The sequence below is a fragment of the Carcharhinus amblyrhynchos genome, chromosome 1, assembly GCF_965287045.1.
Source record: "Carcharhinus amblyrhynchos chromosome 1, sCarAmb.v2.hapA, whole genome shotgun sequence".
Taxonomy (NCBI): Eukaryota; Metazoa; Chordata; class Chondrichthyes; order Carcharhiniformes; family Carcharhinidae; genus Carcharhinus; species Carcharhinus amblyrhynchos.
In genome coordinates this window covers 98,913,026-98,934,552 of record NC_137324.1, presented here as the reverse complement: position 1 = coordinate 98,934,552, position 21,527 = coordinate 98,913,026, and the positions used below count along the sequence as shown (strand labels likewise).

The 21,527-nt window shown below is 38.9% G+C and overlaps 1 protein-coding gene across 1 annotated transcript in view; it reads right to left on the bottom strand.

Moving 5' to 3' along the window:
• kcnip4a (potassium voltage-gated channel interacting protein 4a) overlaps window positions 1-12,517 on the bottom strand; it is an 806,015-nt gene extending 793,498 nt beyond the window's left edge. The window contains exon 1 of the mRNA XM_080198570.1: window positions 12,213-12,517. Coding sequence (XP_080054696.1) covers window positions 12,213-12,300 — 88 coding nt within the window. The 5' untranslated portion in view covers window positions 12,301-12,517. The remainder of the gene's footprint in view (window positions 1-12,212) is intronic.
• Between the last annotated feature and the right edge of the window lie 9,010 nt (window positions 12,518-21,527).

Sequence of the window (21,527 nt, the reverse complement as noted above, 5' to 3'; positions counted from 1 at the left end):
GACAAACTGTATTCCTCATTAACAATCTGCTGTCTTCAAAATGAGATACATCACAGATGGAGGATGAAGCATTTTCTCTTCTGGAGATTTAAATGTTGTCATTTAACATCGTCAAGTTTGACATAGAAATACTTTGCTCTAGCTAAACTGCTACAATGCCAGGGGTATTTTCATCAATATGCACAAACTATTTTCTTTATTTAACTGTACTCAGCCTTTTGGTTAAGATCAAGTGTAGCATTGACATGCTGCACTTGGTTGAAGTCATTAGGTTACATTTCAGCTTCATTTGAAACAATTTTTTAAAGCGGCATCTCGGCCTTTTGGCTAAGATGCAAATTAGATCAAGCCTTGGAGGAGGAGCTACACCAACTCCAATCAGCTTGGATCATGTAGATCAAGCCCAAGACAGGAGGTGAGAGCCCTGTCTTGTCAGCTTGGATTGGGAATGTCCCAACTTGTTGGGACTCTGAATTGGCTTTAATTTGACTTGATTGGATTGGAATAAAGTAAACAAAAAAAAAGAGTTTTCAAACAGTCGTTTCTCAGGCTTTTGGCTAAGATCAAGTCTAGTATTGACATGCTGTGTTTGGTTGAAGTCATTAGGTTTAAAATTTACTTCATTTGAAGCAATTTTTAAAAGTAGCATCTCAGTCTTTTGGCTAAGATGCAAATAAGATCAAGCCTTGGAGGAGGAGCTATGCCTACTCCAATCAGCATGGATTATGTAGATCAAGCCCAAGAGTGATAGCCCTGGCTTGCCAGCTTGGATCGGGAATGTCTCAACTTGTTGAGACTCTGAATTGGACTTGATTTGTGATTGAATTGGAATAAAAACAAAAAAAAAGTTTTCAAACAACAGCACACAGTAAAATCTGATGTATGTATATAGTTTCAAGTACTGAAATGTAATGAATGTAATGTTGTGTAAATAAGCATCATACAGTACTGTAAAAATAATTTTTTTTGCACTTTGTAATTTTTGGATATGTCATTTTGCAATGGTTTATTTGAGAGTTTTTTTATGAATAAAGTATATTTTTGAAAAAAAGATTGTTTTCAGACAAGATCAAACCATAAAAGATCACAGCACAGAAGGCTGTCATTTGGCTCATCCTGAGTGCTAGACCATTGCCACAGCAGTGTGTCTAATATGAACATTGGACTGTGCTCTAGAACAATTATAATTAATCTCAAATGCCCTACACTTATTCCATGTCCCTGTACCTTAACTGACTTCAAATCTCAATTCCAAGGTGCAATAATCTCTGCCTCAACCAATTCCTGTGACAAACCATTTCATGTTCCCAACAATTCTCTGTGCAACTAAAACTCTCTTTACATCTTTCATTCCTTAGTACTCATTTTAATTTGATGACCCAGGGTTTATTGTTTTCGAAATCAAAGAATATTGTCTTTCTTTTTCTGTCTTTTGAATTCTATCAAAATTGATAACTTGAAAAACCTATGGTGGGGGCGGGGGGGGGGGGGGGGAGCGGATTTTCCGCCTGTTTTCAGTGGGCAGGAATATCGGAGGGGGTGGAGAATCAAAGGGGGGGCCCAAAACTGCTTTTATGTCGATGGGATTTCCCCACTCAATTGTTCCCACTTCCAGCAGTGATGCAACATGGTTCTCTCCATACAATGACAGGAACCCTATTATAATACATTTAAATATAATTAGCAGGCCTCACTGCTAATAACATCCCACCATGAAGAAAAGTCCCCCTGCTAGTGGCGAACAGAACCCACGTAGGCACACAGGTGAGTTATATCACCAGGGGTGAGGTGCAGGACTGCAGTGTCTCTGGGGTGGTAGAATCCATGGTGGGGGGGGGGGGGGGGTGTTGGCGGAGTGGTGTTGGTGGAGGAGAGTGGTGAGGGGGGAGCTGCTGGATTCTGGTGCTGGGGGGAGGGGAGCAGGATGAATGCATACTGGGGAGAGTTCCTTTTTTTTTATATTTGATTGGTCAAGAGCTGTGGTTGCTGGTAAATCAGGCTCTAAATGTACCTGTTCAATAGCTTAATGTTCTGGAACCTGCCTCCTTGAATTTTTTGGCCTAAGAGCTTAAAAATACGATGGGAAAAACTGACACTGTATCCACTTTTCCCACCTGAGTTGCCAAAATAAATCAGAAAATTCCATCCCTCAACTTTTTCTGCTCCAACGGATATCTTCAAGTATTTGTCCATCCATGATAGCATCCTGATTAATCTATGCTTCACACATTCTTCACCATCTGTGTGATAATCTACTCATGGGGTTTGCATTTATGCTAACCTTAAAAAAACTATAAAATTAATATTTTGTTACTTTCAATGCAAAGTAAAATCTCCGTCATCTAAGTCATAAGTCACCTCCCGGCGGGTGCTGCTGGTTGTTTGGTAGATGTAATGATCAAATTAGTAATTTTCATCAAGTCAATAAAGCTATTAGTAGGGAACCTGACTGCAAAGATAAAATAAAATGCAAAAATGCAATGGCAGTAACAACACACTGCCAAGATAATGCATTCATATGCAAGTAAAAACTGAACTGCATATTAGAGGTACTAAAATACTGTTTATAGGACTAAAACAGGAGTGTTGATTGTATTCCAGCATTATTCATTGTTAGTTAGGCTTCCTCAGAAACCTGACACACATCTATGAATACAGTTTCACAATTCCCAAATAAGAATCAACTGCTTATTTGAACAACAAAAATCCAGTGCAAATATCTTTAAATGCTTGATAAACAGTACAACTGACATACAATGACAAGAGAATACAATGCTAGGATACATCTTTGCACGGAAATTATTATAAAAAGACAGTATTGCCATTTGTAATATAGGCATGTTTTTTTCTGATCTTCAAGCTAATTTTATATTTAAACCAAAAACTGAAACAGGCTGGAGAAGAGAGTCACTCAAGGTCATTTGACTTCTTTTGTGGATTAGAGCCACTCCCTTGGTTCCAAAGGGAACTTAATATGATTCCAGACTGAAGAGAATTGATGCTTTTCACAGAAATCAAAGGGGTACGATTTGATTTGAATGGGGCATTCTAAAACAAAGACATTGACTAATTAAAATCCTCAGAATTGTTAATCCATAACATAGGATGTGGAATCAATGTGAGCATTGCGTGTTATTTGGAAAATACTTTCAACAAAAGACCATGAATTTGTGAAAAACCACATGAAGATATCCATTTTTTGCCTTAAGGAGCTATAGGCAGAAGCATCAGTTTGCCTGTCTGTGGACCAGATTACAAAACAAGCTGCAGGACATCAGGCAGCCAGGATTTGCAACCTGTTCCAGTTTCAAAGTTCAGCTGAGAACCAAAGTCCTACCTATTTGACTGCAAGAAATCTCTCAACCTGTTGTGAACCCTTTACTTTACAAGACCTTCACTCCAACTTATATCATTTAATACATTTGAAAGATCACATTAGAGACCAAGATAACTGTAATCTGTAAAGGTGCATTACCTTGACGTTTATCTAGTCATGGAGTGTGTGTGAGATGTTGTGGAGTAAGAAAGATTAATTAACATTTTGTTTTATCTTTAAACTCTCAAATGCTTGCTGTTGAATTATTTAATTGGAATACACACTTGAAAACACATACCTCTTTCCATGCAAATATACTGATCACAGAAGAGAACACATAAATTATGTCTCTTACAGAACGGATCTTGATGGAGTAAATGACAATAAAACAAAGTTATTTTGATCAATTAGTAGAGTAGAACTTGAAACTGTAATTCACTGCTGACCTGCAGTCTTAATTATGCATGCTAGGAAGGCACTACCAATTTGAAATATATAAATAGAGAGAAAAAAGGACAAGTATGGCTGCAGTACACCGTGAAGTACATTTAAATGGAGCTGGCCAGAAGTCAAATCCTTGGGGTTGAAGTTGACTATCAGCAAAGTAAACAACAATAATTGGAGTGGCACTCCTCACCAGTGGAGTGCCCCAGGGATCTGTTCTAGGACCCTTGCTGTTTGTCATTTTCATAAATGACCTAGATGAGGAAGTGGAGGGATGGGTTAGTAAGTTCGCCGATGACACGAAGGTCGGTGGTGTGGTGGATGGTTTGGAAGGATGTCAGAAGTTGCAGCAGGACATAAATAGGATGCAGGACTGGGCGGAGAAGTGGCAGATGGACTTCAATGTGGATAAATGTGTAGTCGTCCATTTTGGCAGGACCAATGGGATGAACGAGTACACTATCAAGGGCAGGAGTCTTAGTAGTGTTGAAGAGCAGAAGGATCTTGGGGTCCGGGTCCACAGGACTCTTAAATTGGCCTCGCAGGTGGAGGATGTGGTCAAGAAGGCGTATGGTGTACTGGCCTTCATTAATCAAGGGATTGAGTTTAGGAATCGGGAGGTAATGCTGCAACTTTATAAGACCCTTGTCAGGCCTCAGTTGGAGTACTGTGCGCAGTTCTGGTTGCCCCACTATAGGAAGGACGTAGAAGCTATTGAAAGGGTACAGAGGAGATTTACAAGGGTGTTGCCTGGATTGGGAGGCATGCCTTATGAAGATAGGTTGAGGGAGCTGGGACTCTTCTCCCTGGAGAGATGAAGGTTGAGAGGCGACCTGATAGAGGTTTATAAAATGTTGAGAGGAATAGATAGGGTGGATTCTCAGAGGCTATTTCCCTGGGTTGAAATGGTCGCTACGAGAGGACACAGATTTAAGGTGTGGGGAGGCAAGTACAGAAGTGATGTTAGGGGTAAGTTTTTCACTCAGAGGGTGGTGAGTGAATGGAATCGGCTGCCATCAGTGGTGGTGGAGGCGAACTCGCTGGGGTCTTTTAAAAGACTTCTGGATGAGTATATGGGGTTTAATGGGATTTAATGGGATTGGGGGTTATAGATAGGTCTATGGATTGGTAGGCATTGATGTGATCGGCGCAACTCGTGGGCCGAAGGGCCTGTTTGTGCTGTAGTGTTCTATGTTCTATGTTATTGGGAGGCTCTTTTACATCTGCTGGTATTTGGATAAGGCAAGGGAAAAGGGACAGTAATGGGAAAGGGGAAAGGTGATAGAGCATAGGAAGTGGTGGAAAAGAGATGAGAGAATAACAAGGGCACATCAGCAAAGGATGGATTGCCTCTTTGTACGCACGTCCAACCAGCAGGCAAGAAGGAAAGACACATGATTGATATCCTACTGTTGAATTTCCTGCTCAACATATCCTGATCTGTCTATTGTTGGGTAGGATCAGTGGGAGAGAGTGTAGAATAGATGGGAGGGAGGGATCAAACAGGAAAATTACTTTTTGGGAAATAGTTCACAGATATCACAGATACTAATTGGGAGTGGGAAAGAAGAGTGGGAGAAAAGAGGGCAGAACTTTTTTCTCAGTGGTGAGGGGGAGAGTTGCACTCAAACAGAAAGATTCAACCCAGAGGTTCTACTCAGTTGGAGAGGTGGGGTGATTGAATTGCAAATTGGGAATATAGATCTAAACAAAGGTTTCTTGGTGTTGTGTAAAAGCTGGTGTTAAAAGACAGTTTATGTTCATGGATGGTTTCACATTGCTCTTAATATTTCAGAGTGAAACGTTAGTATGTTTTGACTCCGATGATTGCAATAACATGGATATCAGTCAAGCATGCTTCTGAAATTTGCTTACCGCTGACATTTATAGAGCCTGAAGACAAAACTGGAAAGTAATGATTTCTTTAGAATACACTTTAGGGGAATTATCCATGACTGGACTTTTCATTTCGGTAGAGAGGGCAGAGAATGGCAAATTAATTTTAACTGTGGGTAAAGAGTGAAGTTTCAAGGTCAAAATTAATAACTTAGTATTTTGGCAGCAAAATATTTTTTCTTACACTTACAGGGGTCACATATTGTTAAGGACCAAATCAGAAACTCCCAAGGTAGTTGATGAACATTGTGAGGGCCCTAACTTTTACAATTGATTTTGGCATTAGGGTAAGCACAAGGTGTTTCATTCCTGGCATGATTCAAGTGATCCACTAAGAAATGTTTATCAAAACAAACTTTTACATGGTTAGAATATAACAAAAATAATTAGCAAATCTTTAACCAATTAAGATACTTAAACATGATAAAGTATAATTCTTAACAGCTAGCTACCACTATTGTTCCAATTTAGCAGTATTCCCTACAGATATCAATCCCTTCTTTAGGATCAGTTAGCACAGAAACCAAAGATGCTTACGTAGGTAATAGATTTTCCAGCCTTCTGACCCTTCTGGAGCGTAATCCAGACAGGCACTTGTCTTCAAATTCTCACCCCTCCAAACAGCAGAATCTCAAAAGAAAAGGCTTATTTCTTGGCTAATTCCAGTTTCCACTTAAAACAAAGCAAGAGATACAGAGCAAGCAACTTTCTGTAAAGATCCCAAACACAGACTGCCTTGAGTTCTCTGCAAAAGCCTAGCGCAACCTTGCCATAAGACCTTACCTGCCAATCAACTTAATCAAGTCCCATTCTGCAATATCTCGGGGAAGACACAAAACAACAGAACCCTATATTAAATCAGATCAAAACAAACACTGCATCAATTAAAATCAATCATGTTGCTGCAGTAACAATACAGTGCTTCTGTATCTAGGCAAAATGGCTCCAATAACATGTAAAGGGCTAGTAAACACATTCAGCACAGAAACATGACAAATACATTTCTTAAATGTACAATATCCTCACAATTGAAGTTACTTAAAAGCATTTGCCATGCCTGTGCACTTACTGTGAATCTAATCATTATATATCTTCAGAGTCAATTGTGTATGTAATTTTCTGGGTAGTTATTTTAGTCAATATAGGAAAAGCATATAATAAAAATTCAAAATTACACTGCGTAATAAGAACATAAGAAATAGGAGCAGGAGTAGGCCATCTGGCCCTTCGAGCCTGCCCCGCCATTCAATAAGATCATGGCTGATCTGTCGTGGCTCAGTTCCACTTTCCGGCCCTCTCCCCATAATCCTTAATCCCCTCTCTTATCAAAAACCCATCAACCCGCTTCTTGAAAATATTTAGCGAGGCAGCCTCCACCACTTCAACGGGTAGAGAATTCCAGAGATTCACCACCCTTTGAGTGAAGAAGTTCCTCCTCAATTCCATTCTAAAACGCCCCCCCTTTATCTTGAGGCTGTGCCCCCTAGTCCTACTGTCTTTTTTGAGCGGGGAAGAGTCTCTCCACCTCTATCCTATCCATCCCATTCATCATCTTATACGTCTCAATGAGATCTCCCCTCATTCTTCTAAACGCCAACGAGTACAAGCCTAGTTTATTCAGCCTCTCCTCATAGCTCAACCCCCTCAACTCCGGTATCAGCCTAGTAAACCTCCTCTGCACTCCCTCCAAGGCCAAAATATCTTTGCGCAGGTGCAGCGCCCAAAACTGCACACAGTACTCCAGCTGCGGCCTCACCAATGCCCTATACAGCTGCAGCAAGACCTCCCTACTTTTATGTTCAATCCCCTTCGCTATGAAGGCCAGCATCCCATTCACCTTCCTGACCACCTGCTGCACCTGCAAGCTGGGTTTTTGCGGCTCATGCACAAGGACCCCGAGGTCCCTCTGCACCGTCGCCTGCTGCAGTTTTTCGCCACGTAAGTAATAGTCCTTCCTACCATTCTTCCTACCAAAGTGGACCACCTCACACTTGCCAACATTAAATTCCATTTGCCATTTCCTGGCCCATTCGCCCAGCCTATCTAGATCCTTCTGCAGACTCTCCACACCCTCCGCACAATTTGCCGTTCCCCCAATCTTGGTGTCATCAGCAAATTTCGACACCCTACACTCGGTTCCCTCCTCCAGATCATCTATATAAATGGTAAAAAGCTGAGGCCCCAGCACCGACCCCTGGGGCACTCCACTAGTCACCATCCGCCAATCCGAATAGCACCCGTTGACCCCCACTCTCTGCCTCCTATTTGACAACCAATCCTCTATCCACGCTAACACCCTACCCCCAACTCCAAGTCCCCTGACCTTCTGCAATAACCTCTTATGAGGTACTTTGTCAAACGCCTTCTGAAAATCCAGAAAGACCACATCTACCGGCTCTCCTCTATCGACCGCCCTAGACACATCCTCATAGAACTCCAGTAAATTTGTCAGACACGACTTCCCTTTAATGAAACCATGCTGCGTCTGCTCTATCAAGCAATTCCCTTCAAGATGCCTCGCAATTTCCTCCTTAATGACGGATTCTAACATTTTACCTACCACAGACGTTAAACTAACCGGCCTATAATTCCCTGCCTTTTGCCTGGCACCCTTCTTAAACAACGGTGTAACATTAGCCGTTTTCCAATCTTCCGGCACTTCCCCGGAATCCAGCGATGTCTGGAAAATAACCACCAATGCATCCACTATAACCTCCGCCATTTCTTTCAGAACTCTCGGATGCATTCCATCCGGTCCTGGGGACTTGTCCACAATCAGCCCCTCCAGTCTGTCGAGCACCGCCTCTCTAGTAACAGTAATGTCATTAAGACCCTCCAGTCCTACCACCTTTCCATCGCTAACACCCGGCAAATTATTCACGTCCTCCTCCGTGAAGACAGAAACAAAAAAGTTATTCAATACCTTAGCCATATCCCCATCCCCTACCACTAGGTCCCCTTTCTCATAGTGGGATATCATTTAATTTCAGGTGCTGCTCAATTGTACTTGGTTTTGTAAAATCATATTTACAATTCCGCCTTCAAGTTCAATATTCTTGGAATCTTAAAACCTAACAAAATTATTAACGTTGATCAATTTTGATTCTAGCAGCTGGTAGTCTTGTGTCTTTTTAAGTGGACTCTAGCAATCTCTAAAAGAATCATGGGTTAGGCACTCAAGGCCTAAAAACACTAGCCAGCTTGCAAAGTGAAAGCTTGGATCACTGTAAATGAATTTACAGATCCAGATAGAATGTGCACAGCTGCTTCATCTCAAGTGGCACAAATATGTTGAAATATGTTTGATTGTTTTAATACATAACAAATGGAAGAATAATTCACATTGAAGTCAACCACTGATGTGTAATAAAAATCACTGAACAACCACAAGAATGGCTACAATGACATTTTTACCAAATGCACAAATGTGACTACAACATTCTTATACACAATGCAGGTAAATGTGCTCCACATGGATACTTATTTAACAAACATCTACCAATTTTTAGTGCAAAAGCTTTGCAGCCTCTTTCACAAATACAGTAATGACAATAGTGATCAATACTTTTTAATCTACTATTCAAAGTTGTAATTATCACCTTTGGATTCCCAATTATCTATGATTAATATTTTGTACAGCACTGAAGTGTTATCAGTTACAGTTGATATCTACTCTGCCTTTTACATGTATATAGTTCATGAAAATATCTATACATTTCATAAAGGTTTACCACAAAACAATAACATGTTGGGGGTCAAAATCCACAGCCCTCTCGTGCACTTTCACAATGAGTTCGGCAGAAGTGCAGGCAAGAGTTGGAACTTTCGCTAGATACTAGATATGACAGTCACAACCTTTCCCACCCTGTTTCTGCAGATCGTGTTTCAGGTTGAATCTTCACCTATCCCAAACAAGGATAGAGGCCAAGAGAAGGATCGCTCAAGCCAAGTGTTTTTTCATCTCTAATCTGTTACACTGAGTAACAGAAGAAATACTAGCCTGCTTCTAATGGAAGATGTTGGTACACTCCGGCAAGAACCAAGGCATCCCTACGAGGGGCACTGATGACTGCACTGATGACGGCCCCTTCCTTCTGACAGTCTGAAATGGTCACTAGGTGTATTTAAATATTATCTCCCCTTACTCCACATACTAGGTGAGGTTTAGTGCCAGTTGTCATTGGTGGAAATATGCAAAAATGTACACTGCAATTAATGGCCCGTACATATTCATTCTTTTGTGGTTTAAAAATACAACTGCAGGCACACATTTGAAGCTCTGAGACCTGGATTCAAAACCAACAAGGGATGTTATGAAATTCTTGCATTTGAGGGCTTTCTAAACTGCTCTTAAATATTTATATGTGGCTAATAGAGGTAAGTATAAAATTAAGCTATTACACTCCTGCATTGTTCAATTTCATGCAATCTATGCATGGATTACTGATCATGTACTTAGGTTAATAATTCACTTAGTTTACTATGGAAACCTATCTATAAATACTCTGTTTTTTTTATTTTTTTTACAGAAAATAGCAGATGTAAAACCTTGATCCAGTTTGCAATAATGAAACAGAATTGTAGCTTTGGATTCCAATCAAGCATCTCCCATAAATGGCATATCACTCAATTACCATAGCAACCAGGGGAACACATTTCACTCTTCCTCATCAACAACCTGGGTATCTTAATTTAATTAAAAATAGAAAGGATTTGCTTAATGATAGATTTAAAATAGCAAACCATGTAAAACTGTGCAACAGTATAAAAGATCAAGTGCTAGAATAGCAACTAACTGCAAAAGTGATTTATGAAGATATTTGCATTCCTGAATAGGACACAGCCTGGAAAACATGAAGAGCTGCATACCCCGTTCATAGTTTCAACTCCTATCTCAATGTAGCTCTTATATATGCACATAAATCTCTGAAATGCTTGCCATTTCATCTCAGTGAATAGAAAACATCTTTTAAAAATTCATTTATGCGATGGTCTACTCTGCAATTTATGCCCAAATTTTCAGGGTTTGAGAACTTAGGACATTATAATAAATCATATTTTGATACCGGAAGCAGCCCAGCATAAGATAAGGCTTCTGCATTAAGAGGAGGATTTTAATTTGCCTTCATTTAAAATCAAACATACTTTCCCCTCACATGAAATCAGGACTAACAAAGATATTTGCATACCAGTAGGTGCAAAAGATGTGACCAGGGACTATACACCAATGTTATCTGATTAGTCTCATGACCTGGATTCAAGTTGACCATCCCCATTGAACAAAAAAAGGACAGATAGATGTCATCTGGAAAGGTCTGCATCTCTTTAAATTACGTTGCTTGATATGTCAGATAATACAGGAATAGAGACTGGTGTTTACTCTAAAATAACATCAAACACCTATTAATTTATCGTAGCACTGGATTAGCAAGTCAGAACACAAAGTATCATTGCTCAGCTGCATTATAACATGGCTGTGACATCACATTTCCAAACCATATTATGGAAATTGTGTCACTCACTTGTATTAAAACATTAGTTTTCAGGCTTGTTCTCATTTCAGAATAAAAACTTAATGCAATAAAACCAGATATAATAATATTGAATAATTATGCTCTGTAAGTTTCTTAAGTTTAACTGTTAAAAATCATTTTATGGTTGGAAAGGTTTCCTACCACAGTTCCTAGCAAATAATCAGTTAAATATTAAACTGAGAGATAACTACTAATTTATAATTGCTTCCTCTTTAATGAAATTTAAAACTCAAATTATGTAACAATTAACTATTTCCACCATTATCTGGCATTGAAGATAACATGTTAAGAAGCTCTAAAATACTATACTCTGAACAAAATTGATGGTGTAGGCAAACTATTACAGATGTACAAGTTCTTTTGAAATTGTTGCATGATATTTCATTTGCCTGGATGTTTCTTGAAACTGAATTGCCTCTATACTTTGAGTAAATGTTGCCCATAGTTGTTTACTGAACTAGTTATTCCTGAGAAATACAAGTTATCATTTAAACAGTCCATTACATCCTTATAAACACAAGCATTATACAAGTAGCATTTTTGCTCTGTTTGATTAATGTAACATTCAAGTAAAATGATCAATTCAACAGTATGACAGAATAAATAAACAAACAGGATCCTTCAGACGGCACAGTAATTATTAATAACAGGTTTGCAAAGAGGCATTTAATGCAACAAGTACATCCTAGTCTATTGCAGCTTATTAAACATTTGGTCTTCACATTCATGAAGAACGTGAACAAGGATAAAAGTGCTAAGTGTCCAATGTAGCTAAATTTATGTTACATGTTCACCACATTCTACATCTACTGACAAGGAATATAGAATGTCTGGACATCTTCTGTTACATGCCATCTTCTTTTAAAACACAATGAACAAACACCAAACAAACAGTACTCATTGGTAAAAGAAAAACAAAAAAGGAAGATTTCAAAAGCTAACAGCTTTAACATTTTTTCACACAATCCATAAAACAGCATTACACAAGAAAAACTAGTTAAAAGAAAGAAACACAGCATTACCTGTGCTTAGTGAGCCGGTAATAAACCTGAACAGGTACTGGGCAAATTTCAGAATTTCACGCTTACACCTTTTCCTACAGCCACTCATGCTAAACTGGATTATATTCTTCGCACAAGAATAAAGAGAAGACTAGGCCACTGAGCAGTGGTGTCTGTAACAGAAAACTTGTTTCACAGTTCAGACTGCAGGCTGCTATCCCACTTGCTTTGGCTCGTGGAAATAAAAACCTTTTGATTTACCTCAGATGTCTGTCAAATAAATTTTCAGCTAGTGAAGCAAATACTAATTGCTGTGTCCAATCGGCTCTTTTTTTGTTAGGTCAGCTGTGGCAGTCGGCATTGGCCAGTTGAGGCTGAAGGTCTAGAGTAGATGAGAGCTGCCAGTGTAGCAGTTTACATATTACTGACTCACACAGCGTCTGTAGATATTCTATCCTCACAGACCATTGACTAGGGGGTGGGGCCTGCTTCTCCTGTATTGCTACTGAAATCTGTCCTCAAAGAATAAGCATGGCAGCAGGTGATGAAGCAGTCATGCGACAGACTGCATTATATACAGTATATAAAAAGTGGGTGATTAACACCTTGCATCATTACAACAAACAAATCATAGTGTGTAAGCCATTAAAGTGCAAAGATTAAATGCACTGCTACACATGGAACAAAGCTGACCTGAAATATTGCAAAAATATCAAAGAGAATAACAATTAAATTGGGAATATCATACATTATAAAATCATATTTTATCCTCACTTTTCCTGTCATCATGATTACAAGCAGTTTAGGTAATACTGCCTCTTGTATGATCTTATTGGATTTCTTTTAAATATAGCACCTAAAGGAGACACAATAAAGATATAACATCAATTGTTGAGTTCTTGCACTACTTTGTGAAATAACGGGATTGTAACTATGTGGAAAAAGAGCCTTACAATCGCATGACCTCCGGACATTACTTGCTTGAATGTTAATAATGAGGATTTATGAGGAATTGTCACCCATTATAATAAAGTCAATTTGTTTCACAATACAAAAACTGTTTTTTTTCTGTATCCGGTAACAATTATGACAGTAATCTGCTGTCAATGTCCTTGACCAAGCTCCAAGGATTCATTTTCATACAGCAGTCCAAAAAAGAGCACGCTGCAGCTTGCACAGTGCATTCTAACCTGCTGGCCAGTCCCTTATCTCCCGATTAAAAATTCAAAACCCAGGAGCTTTATGACGTCAAGAGCAAGTGACCTTAGGATCTGACCTTACATGTAATTCTAATACTGAATGATGTAGCAAAAACAAAAGATATGCACAAATGGAATGATACAAGTTTTGTCATGACGCTGTCTGAAGCAGGTACTATAGATGTTTCTTTCCCACAGTTAAGATATTCAGTGTAATATCAAAACAGTGACAAATTGTAGTTACAAGTTCTCTTGTGATCCAAATATGTCATGATGATTAGAAAATAAACTTACAATTTAAAAACTAAAAAGCATTCTCAATGAAATATGATAAAAAGATTAGTAATCAGATGAAATGTTGGCATTTATTGCAAGGGGTATGGAATCTTAGGGAACTTTTAGTGCAGTCATACAGGGCATTGGTAAAACCACATCGGGAATACCCATGTATAGTTTTTGATTTAATTTGATTTTATTTATTGTCACATATATTAGTAAACAGTGAAAAGTATTGCTCCTTGCATGCCATTGAAAGCATACTGTACATAGAGAATAAATAGAGAGTGCAGGATGTTGTGTTACAGTCATAGCTAGGGTGTAGAGAAAGATGAACTTAGTACGAGGTAGGCCCATTCAAAAGTCTGATGGCAGCAGGGAAGCAGCTGTTCTGGAGTTGGTTAGTAGCTGACCTCATCTTTTTCTAGATGGAAGAATGTGGAAGAAAGTATGTCAGGGTGCATGAGGTACTTGATTATGTTGGTTGCTTTTCCGAGGCAACAGGAAGTGTAGACAGAGTCAATGGATGGGGAGCTGGTTTGCATGATGGGCTGTGCTTCATTCAGGATCCTTTGTAGCTTTTTGGCAAAGCAGGAGCCATACAAAGGTATGATACAACCTGAAAGGTTGCTTTCTTGGTACATCTGTAGAAGTTAGTGAGAATCGTAGTGGACATGCGAAATTTCCTTAGTCTCCTGAGAAAGTAGCAGTATAGTGGACTTTTTTAATTACAGGAGGATAGGCATAGAGGGAAGAGGACAGGTTGTTGGTGATTCGGTCTCCATATTTTGAAAGAAAACATACAACTATGTTAGAAGCATTTCAGAGAAGGTTCACTTAGGTAATTCCTGAGATGAAGGACTTATCATTTTAAAGTTGAACAGGTTGTGCCTATATCCATTGGGAATTTAAAAAGTATGGGCACTGATCTTTTTGAAATGTGCAAGATCCTTGGAGTTTGATAACGTGGATGCCCGGAAGATGTTTGCTCTTGTTGGGCAGACTAGAACTATTCTTTTTAAGAACAAGAGATTTCCCTTTTAAGACTGAGATAAGAAGGTTTTTTTCCCCTCCTCAGAGGGTATGCAGGACTCTCTTCCCCAGAGTGCAGTGGAGGCTGGGTCACTGAATTGACTCAAGGCTGAGTTATGCAGGATTTTGATTTACAAGGGAGTCAAGGATTATGTGAGGGGGTGGGGAAGGTGAGAAGGTGCTGTGCAGACAAGAAAATGGAAATTAGACCATGACCAGATCAACTATGATCTTATGTAATGGTGGAGCAGAGTCAAAGGCTCAGTCCTGCACTAAACCCCATGTTCCAAGACAAAAACAACAAACTTTTAAAAAATAACACCAAAAGGATTTTTACAGTTAGCCACTGTTAGATGGCAAGTGCATGTTTCCCCACAGGATGATGTTCTGAAGTTTTCCTGTCAATCTAATGAACAAAGTAGTCCAGGTATCCTCATGTGACTAACATCTATAAAATCCCACTGTTGACTTTACCATAGTTTCTTGCGTGTTTTACATGAAGCAAATTTCACATTCTATGCAGAAACGTTCCTTATAATCTGGACTGTAAGAAATTCAATCCAACCATACAATTATATAATGTGTTATGAATGCCAAATCTGGGTCACTGAAACTTACTACTAGGAAACAAGATGACCTGGATTTGAATTTAGACAACCTGCTTCTTTAAATTTGTAATGCTTTGCATCATATTGTCATTGGTATATCGCCACAAATGACAGCTGCAACATAGGTGTCTCTTAAATTGATTAGTTAATAATTAGTAAACTTTATTACTGGGTTGAGTGCCTGCATCTTCCCTTGTAGTGTTTAGTTCATGTAAAACTATTTTAAAATCAGTTTAAAAGATATATGTATTTGATTTCTGATAACTTAGGTTTGATCATGTGTGCCCAGTCCTTGATAGTTCAATGTGATGATGTTTGCCCATAACTGTCAAGTGGCCGTACAGTAAAAATACTTAAGAATTTAGTATATTTCCGAATAACACTAGTATGAGGAAGCTGTGCATGCTATAAATGGTCCCCACCCATCTGTATTGACTGGTATTAGGAGAATGGCACAGGTAGAACCTATAACTAACATTCAGAACTGAGATTCTTGAAGGCTTAAACCAGACCAGACCGGTTCTTATTCTTCCTCATGAAAAGCAAAATTACAGTTGAATTTTTGACAGTGCCATATCTGAAAACGTAGCAGAAACTTGGTGCCCCCTCATAGAAAGTGCAATAGCAGATGTCCAAGCCATTGACAATAACAAATAAAAAAAATTCTGAAAAGCAAGCTAAAAATAAACTCCAAATTGATGCTATCAAGATCAATATCATAATTTTAAATTGTTTTTCACCTAGCACCCCAAGAGAATTGTCATCGATAGATGAGAAGATAACAATGTTAATGTGGTTAAGGTGACATAAAATAGGAGATATATTACACTATAATGCTATTTTTGCTTCATTTCCTCAGAAAACTTAAAAAATGGCTGGCTTCTCCTGTGGTCACTGGAAGCGGCATTGGGAAATTGAATGAATGTAGGTCTGGAAAAGTGGAATACTTTCCAATTTAGTATTTTAAATGGAGAGGACTCAATTTAAAAATTCAGGCAAATAAATTTGAATTTATACATAATTACATGCATCAAGGTCATATCCCCAAAAGGCATTGTGTACAATTTTGATTATCCACATTTTAGAAAGGATGTACTTTCATTGGAGATAGTACAGTGAAGATTTACTAAATTGGTCCCTAATCTCTGAATTAGTTTTAAAAATATTGAAGATGGGGGAAAAAGCTCATTGACTGTACGGTGCAGTCTAGGAAATCATATGGTGAAATTTCCACAAATAGGTCCTAAGGTTGACAAACGTACCAAAGATAAACTGGCATATGTAAATGATGCTACTCTGTTCTATGGGTTACCCTATCATCCTCTAAAACTTAATTGGAGAATGACATGAATTGTGTGATGCTAATGTACCTGTAAGAAAGTTTTTTTTTAAATCATGATCTCTGCAGCTGTCAGTTTCAATGTGTTCTTAATCTCAGCTGATGTCATTTGTTACCAGCTTACTGGAAGGTGTCCTTTTAGTGTCAATAAATAGTATAAATGGGGATTGTTTATGCTTGGTCTGGGATTGATTTTATGGTCCTGCATTGTTAGAAGGAAGATCAGGGATTCTGGTCAGGATTTTTTTTTCCTTCTTAGAGAATAGGTTTCTTTTCCTGTTTTTGGCAGGCAGCAGTGTTTTAGTTTAGAAGGGAGTGGATATCAGACTGAGAGCAGTTTCTGTCATTCTCTTTCCTTGGTTTTGGGGAATTCTGCAGTTTAGCTGAAAGCCTTCCTGGAGTAAAATATCTGCTACTGGTGGCTTGACCAAAGATTCTCACTGGTCTGGGAAGCTATTCTGACTTCAAAGTGTTCTTAATCTATCCAGAGAACTGTAGACTTCAATGAAAGGCCTTAATTTCCAGTATCACATGGGCATTAGCCTTTGCTGTGTTGAACTTGTTTAAAGGGTTTTGTCTATGGAAGGTTTTGGTTTTGATTGGAATACATTAGATATATTTGTTAGGGGGCATATATTATAGCGGTCATTTTGATTTCTTGTTTGTAATTGATAAATATTTCTTACTATACATATTACCTATATTCTTAAATAAACTTTATTTGACAAAAGCTCCCTAGTGGGTCACTTGAATTATACCTGAAATGAAACACATCATGCTTGTTCTAATCAAATTCAATGATGCAAAACTTGTGATCCAGGCAGGCTTCATAAACACTTTGAACTACAACAAATGACAAGGAAATTTCAGAATAATTTTTTTTAAACCTCCTAACAAAGAATTTATATAACTGTTCTCTTCTCAAAGGATTTTGTCTGTGGGTTGCTTTAATTGTATTGGGTCGTCATTTTTTTATCATGCACCTAAACGATTTACTACTAACCTCCCACTCATTCTCCCTTGTGAAAATATCTTAGACTGTTATCCAAGGATGATCAGGGTAATACTGATGTTACAGTTAAATTAAATTTTGAGCTATATCATCCTTGAACCTATACTGTCCTTTGAGGAACATTGTTCAAATGTAACTATTCTGGAGCTGCCTGCCAGTTGGTTAATTGTCTATCTCCTTTTGCAACTGGTCCCAGCAGAACATTTAAGCTATTTTTTTTCTCTGGCTATAAACATGCTGCTTCTGCTATTTGACAAGCGTATCACCCTGTGCTACAGTTTGGAAGGTTGGCACCCTGTTGTCACATTTGCCTGGTGTTGCTTCTGGAATGCTCTCCCTACACTCTTCACTGAACTGACTTTGATCTCCTGACTTGATGGCAGTAGTAAAGTGGGGATTATGCCAGGCCCGAGATTGTGCTTTAAATGCTATGAAAATGTTTAAACATACAAATTAAGACCAGGAGTAGGCCATTCAACCCTTCGAGTCTGTTCCACTGTTCAAAAAGATCATGGCCTCAACTCCACATTTTGCCAACCTGGATAACTTTAGCCAAGAACCTATTTACCTGTGCCTTATAAGCATTCAATGATCTTGCCTAGTGGGAGAAGAGAATCACAGACATGAATGGCTGGAGAATCCTGCCCATTAACTCTGTTTCTCTTTCCACAAGTGCTGCCTGACCTGAGTTTTTCCAGAGTTCTGCATTTTCATTTTCTAAAAATGATAAACTAGGTTGCAACATAGCAGAAGACCACCTCTAATTTTCTATAAATTAAAAATATGGGCAGAAAAATCACTCAGTCCACAGTTTTCCAGCAAATGCCTTCTGGAAGTGCTGTTCTCTTTTAGGAGTCAATCATAAAATTAATTCCAACGTTTCTCTTGGAGAAAACTAAATGTTCGATTCCTTCATAGTGAAAGCCTGGATTCTGCCCAGCTGACTTCACTGAAAATATCTCTTAAATGTAAATTTTTAAAGAATGAACCTCATGCACAGTTTGTATGGAAGCTCCTAGTGTCTTTTGTGTTCAAAGTAGTGCTGGATACTTCAGGGCATGTTGCAGGTGTACTCTTATGCCCAAAAATAGGCTCATATGGTTTGAATAATGCACACCATTTGCCAATCTTTGCACAATTGGACTTACGGAACTATATTTATCTCTGCAGTAATGTGTCACTAAGCATTTATGTGTCTACATCACAAGCCTGTATTTATACAATAGCTTTGGAACAAATGCTTGCTACTGACAACAATGAGTGTAATAGCTGCTCATGATTTTCTTCCCCTATTAATCAATTATTTTCCTCCTTTCAGTAATACTCTATACTGTGAGAAGCTAGAAATGTGGCAGTTCACTTTAGTAGGTGAAACCATGAAGCATGTTTTTGCAGGATAAAATGTGATTTCATTGCTAGGGTAAGTTGTTCAACAAATGATCTGCCCATTATTGAAAGTAGTTCTCAGTCACAGAATTAGGACCATTTTCCCCTGCACCTCTTCCTATTCCTACAGCTACATGACTTTTTTTTCATCTAACATCACAAAACAAGCACAAAGATGGCAGTTCATCATTGAGTTCAACTTGGCGCAATGAGTGCGCTTGGGAATTCACTGTGGCTCAAAGCAGTGTAAGAACTTGTGTATCAGGTACTAGTGTGACTTTTTGCATAAAAAGGAGTGGACTGAAAGGGAGAGTCCAGAGACTACCAACAGGATGTGAGAGTTGGAAGCATTAATCAAGTGATAGTGAGCAATTGGTGAGTTTTGAATTTGTTTTTTTTTCTAAATGGGTGCTTTAATTTTTACTGGTACTGGGGAGATACATGTGTTCCATTGAATTTATGGCTTCACTAGTTGAACTGCATGATAATCATTGAGAGAAATTTCTAAACTTAATTCATTAAATAAAAGACAATAAAGATGCCAGAGCACATGATGTTTTGCAGCTGTAGCATTTGGGTGTTGGTGGGCATCTGTGTGATCCACAACAGCTACATCTGCACTAACTGTCTAGGCTCAAGGAAATTTGGTTCAGGATTGATGAGCTGGAGGCTGATCTTAGGACACCAAAATGCATCAAGGGGAGTTAAAGTTAGCTGGACACTGTTTCAGCAGATGTTCATACCTCTTAAGCTAAGGCCTTCTGATTTGGTCAGTGGTCAGAGAAAGAAGGTATAACTGCAAGTGAGGAAACAATGAGAATCCAGATATTAGCAGAGGAACCACAGTCCTTGCAACCATCCAACAGATCAAAGAGCCTTGCAACTTTGTTAATGAAAGCAGGGGCTGCAGGGAGGATGAGCAAACTATCCACACTGTGATGCAGTGGCTATTTAAATGGAGCACAGGGCATATAGGTGCACAGAGTTGAATGCATTGCTCAAAGATTGGTCTAAGAAAAATGGGTTTTGATTCATGGGGTACTGGTATCAGTACCAGGGAAAGAGAGATCTGCATTGTTGGAGTGACTTTCACCTCAACTGCACTGGGACAACTGTATTGATGTATCATACAAGCAGGATCATAAAGAGGTATTTCAACTAAATGGTGGAAGGGAGGGTTTACATGAGGGGAAACTGGGCAGGTTAGAGAGAAAAAAAAGACAATCAATAGTGCCTGTTCAGCTCAGAAAACGATGGACTGTACCCAGAATGTACGTCACATCTGGACTGAATGCTGTCTGTTGTGGCTACAGAGAATGATTCATAGAGTCAGAGGTTTACAGCATAGAAACAGACTCTTTGACCCCTTGTCCATGCCGCCCAGTTTTTACCATTAAGCTAGTGCCAATTATTCAAGTTTGGTCCATAAACATCTATACCCATCTTCCCCGTAAGCCTCTGACATTCCAGGGAAAAAAGTCTTAGTATTTCCAGCCTCTCCTTATAACTCAAACAATCAAATCTTGGTCGCACCCTAGTAAATCTTTTCTGCACTTTTTCGAATTTAATAATATCCTTTCCACAACAGGGAGACCAGAACTGTACATAGCATTCCAAGTATTCATGAGTGGCAAGCCTTTCCACAGGTGGCACAGATGAATAGCATTGACTTGACCCCACAGAGGTATTTTCCTTCCAACAAGCTCCCTTTTTTGTGTATTTGTGCATTTTTTTTAGCCATTTGTTTCTTCCATGTTCTTCATGACTGCTTGTGTCCAAGCACATCAGTCAGTGAGGAATACCCATGCTTCACACCTGATCCCAGTCAACCTGAGGTCTCACATGCAAAAGTTCTTGTATCGTAGATGTGGGCAACCTGTTTGTCCTGCATCTATAACAAGCTTGTCTTTGGGATGTGGCTCATATGACCCAGTTAAAAGGAATTACCACTGATATAAGAGGGCAAACATGCTGGGGATTTCCTCACGCTGGATGAACTTGCAATTTGACACTCTGTTTAACCAGGAGTTGCCCAATAAAGAAATATGGATTAGTAGCAGGAATAGACCAGTTAGCCCCTTGACCCTGCTCCGCTATTTGGCAAGAACGTGGCTGATCTGATTGTGGCCTCAATGTCATGTTCCTACCTACCTCCAGATAGACTTGCCTCACTTCTTGGCCAAGAATCTACCTATGCCTCAAAAAAAAAATCATTGACTTGCCTCCACCTTTCTCTGGGGAAGAGAATTCTACAGACTCTCAACTCCCACAGAAAAGAAAATTGGATACTAGACAAGGCAATAAATGCAAGGTAATGATAATCAAGATGACAGGAAGTGACAGAATGCACAAACACAATTCTGCACAGGAAATAAAGTCAGAGTAAGAAAAAGATTAACAAGCCAAAATTGAAGACTCTTTATGTAAATGTTCACAGCATTCATGACAAAGTGGATTAATTGATGGCACAAATAGAAATGAATA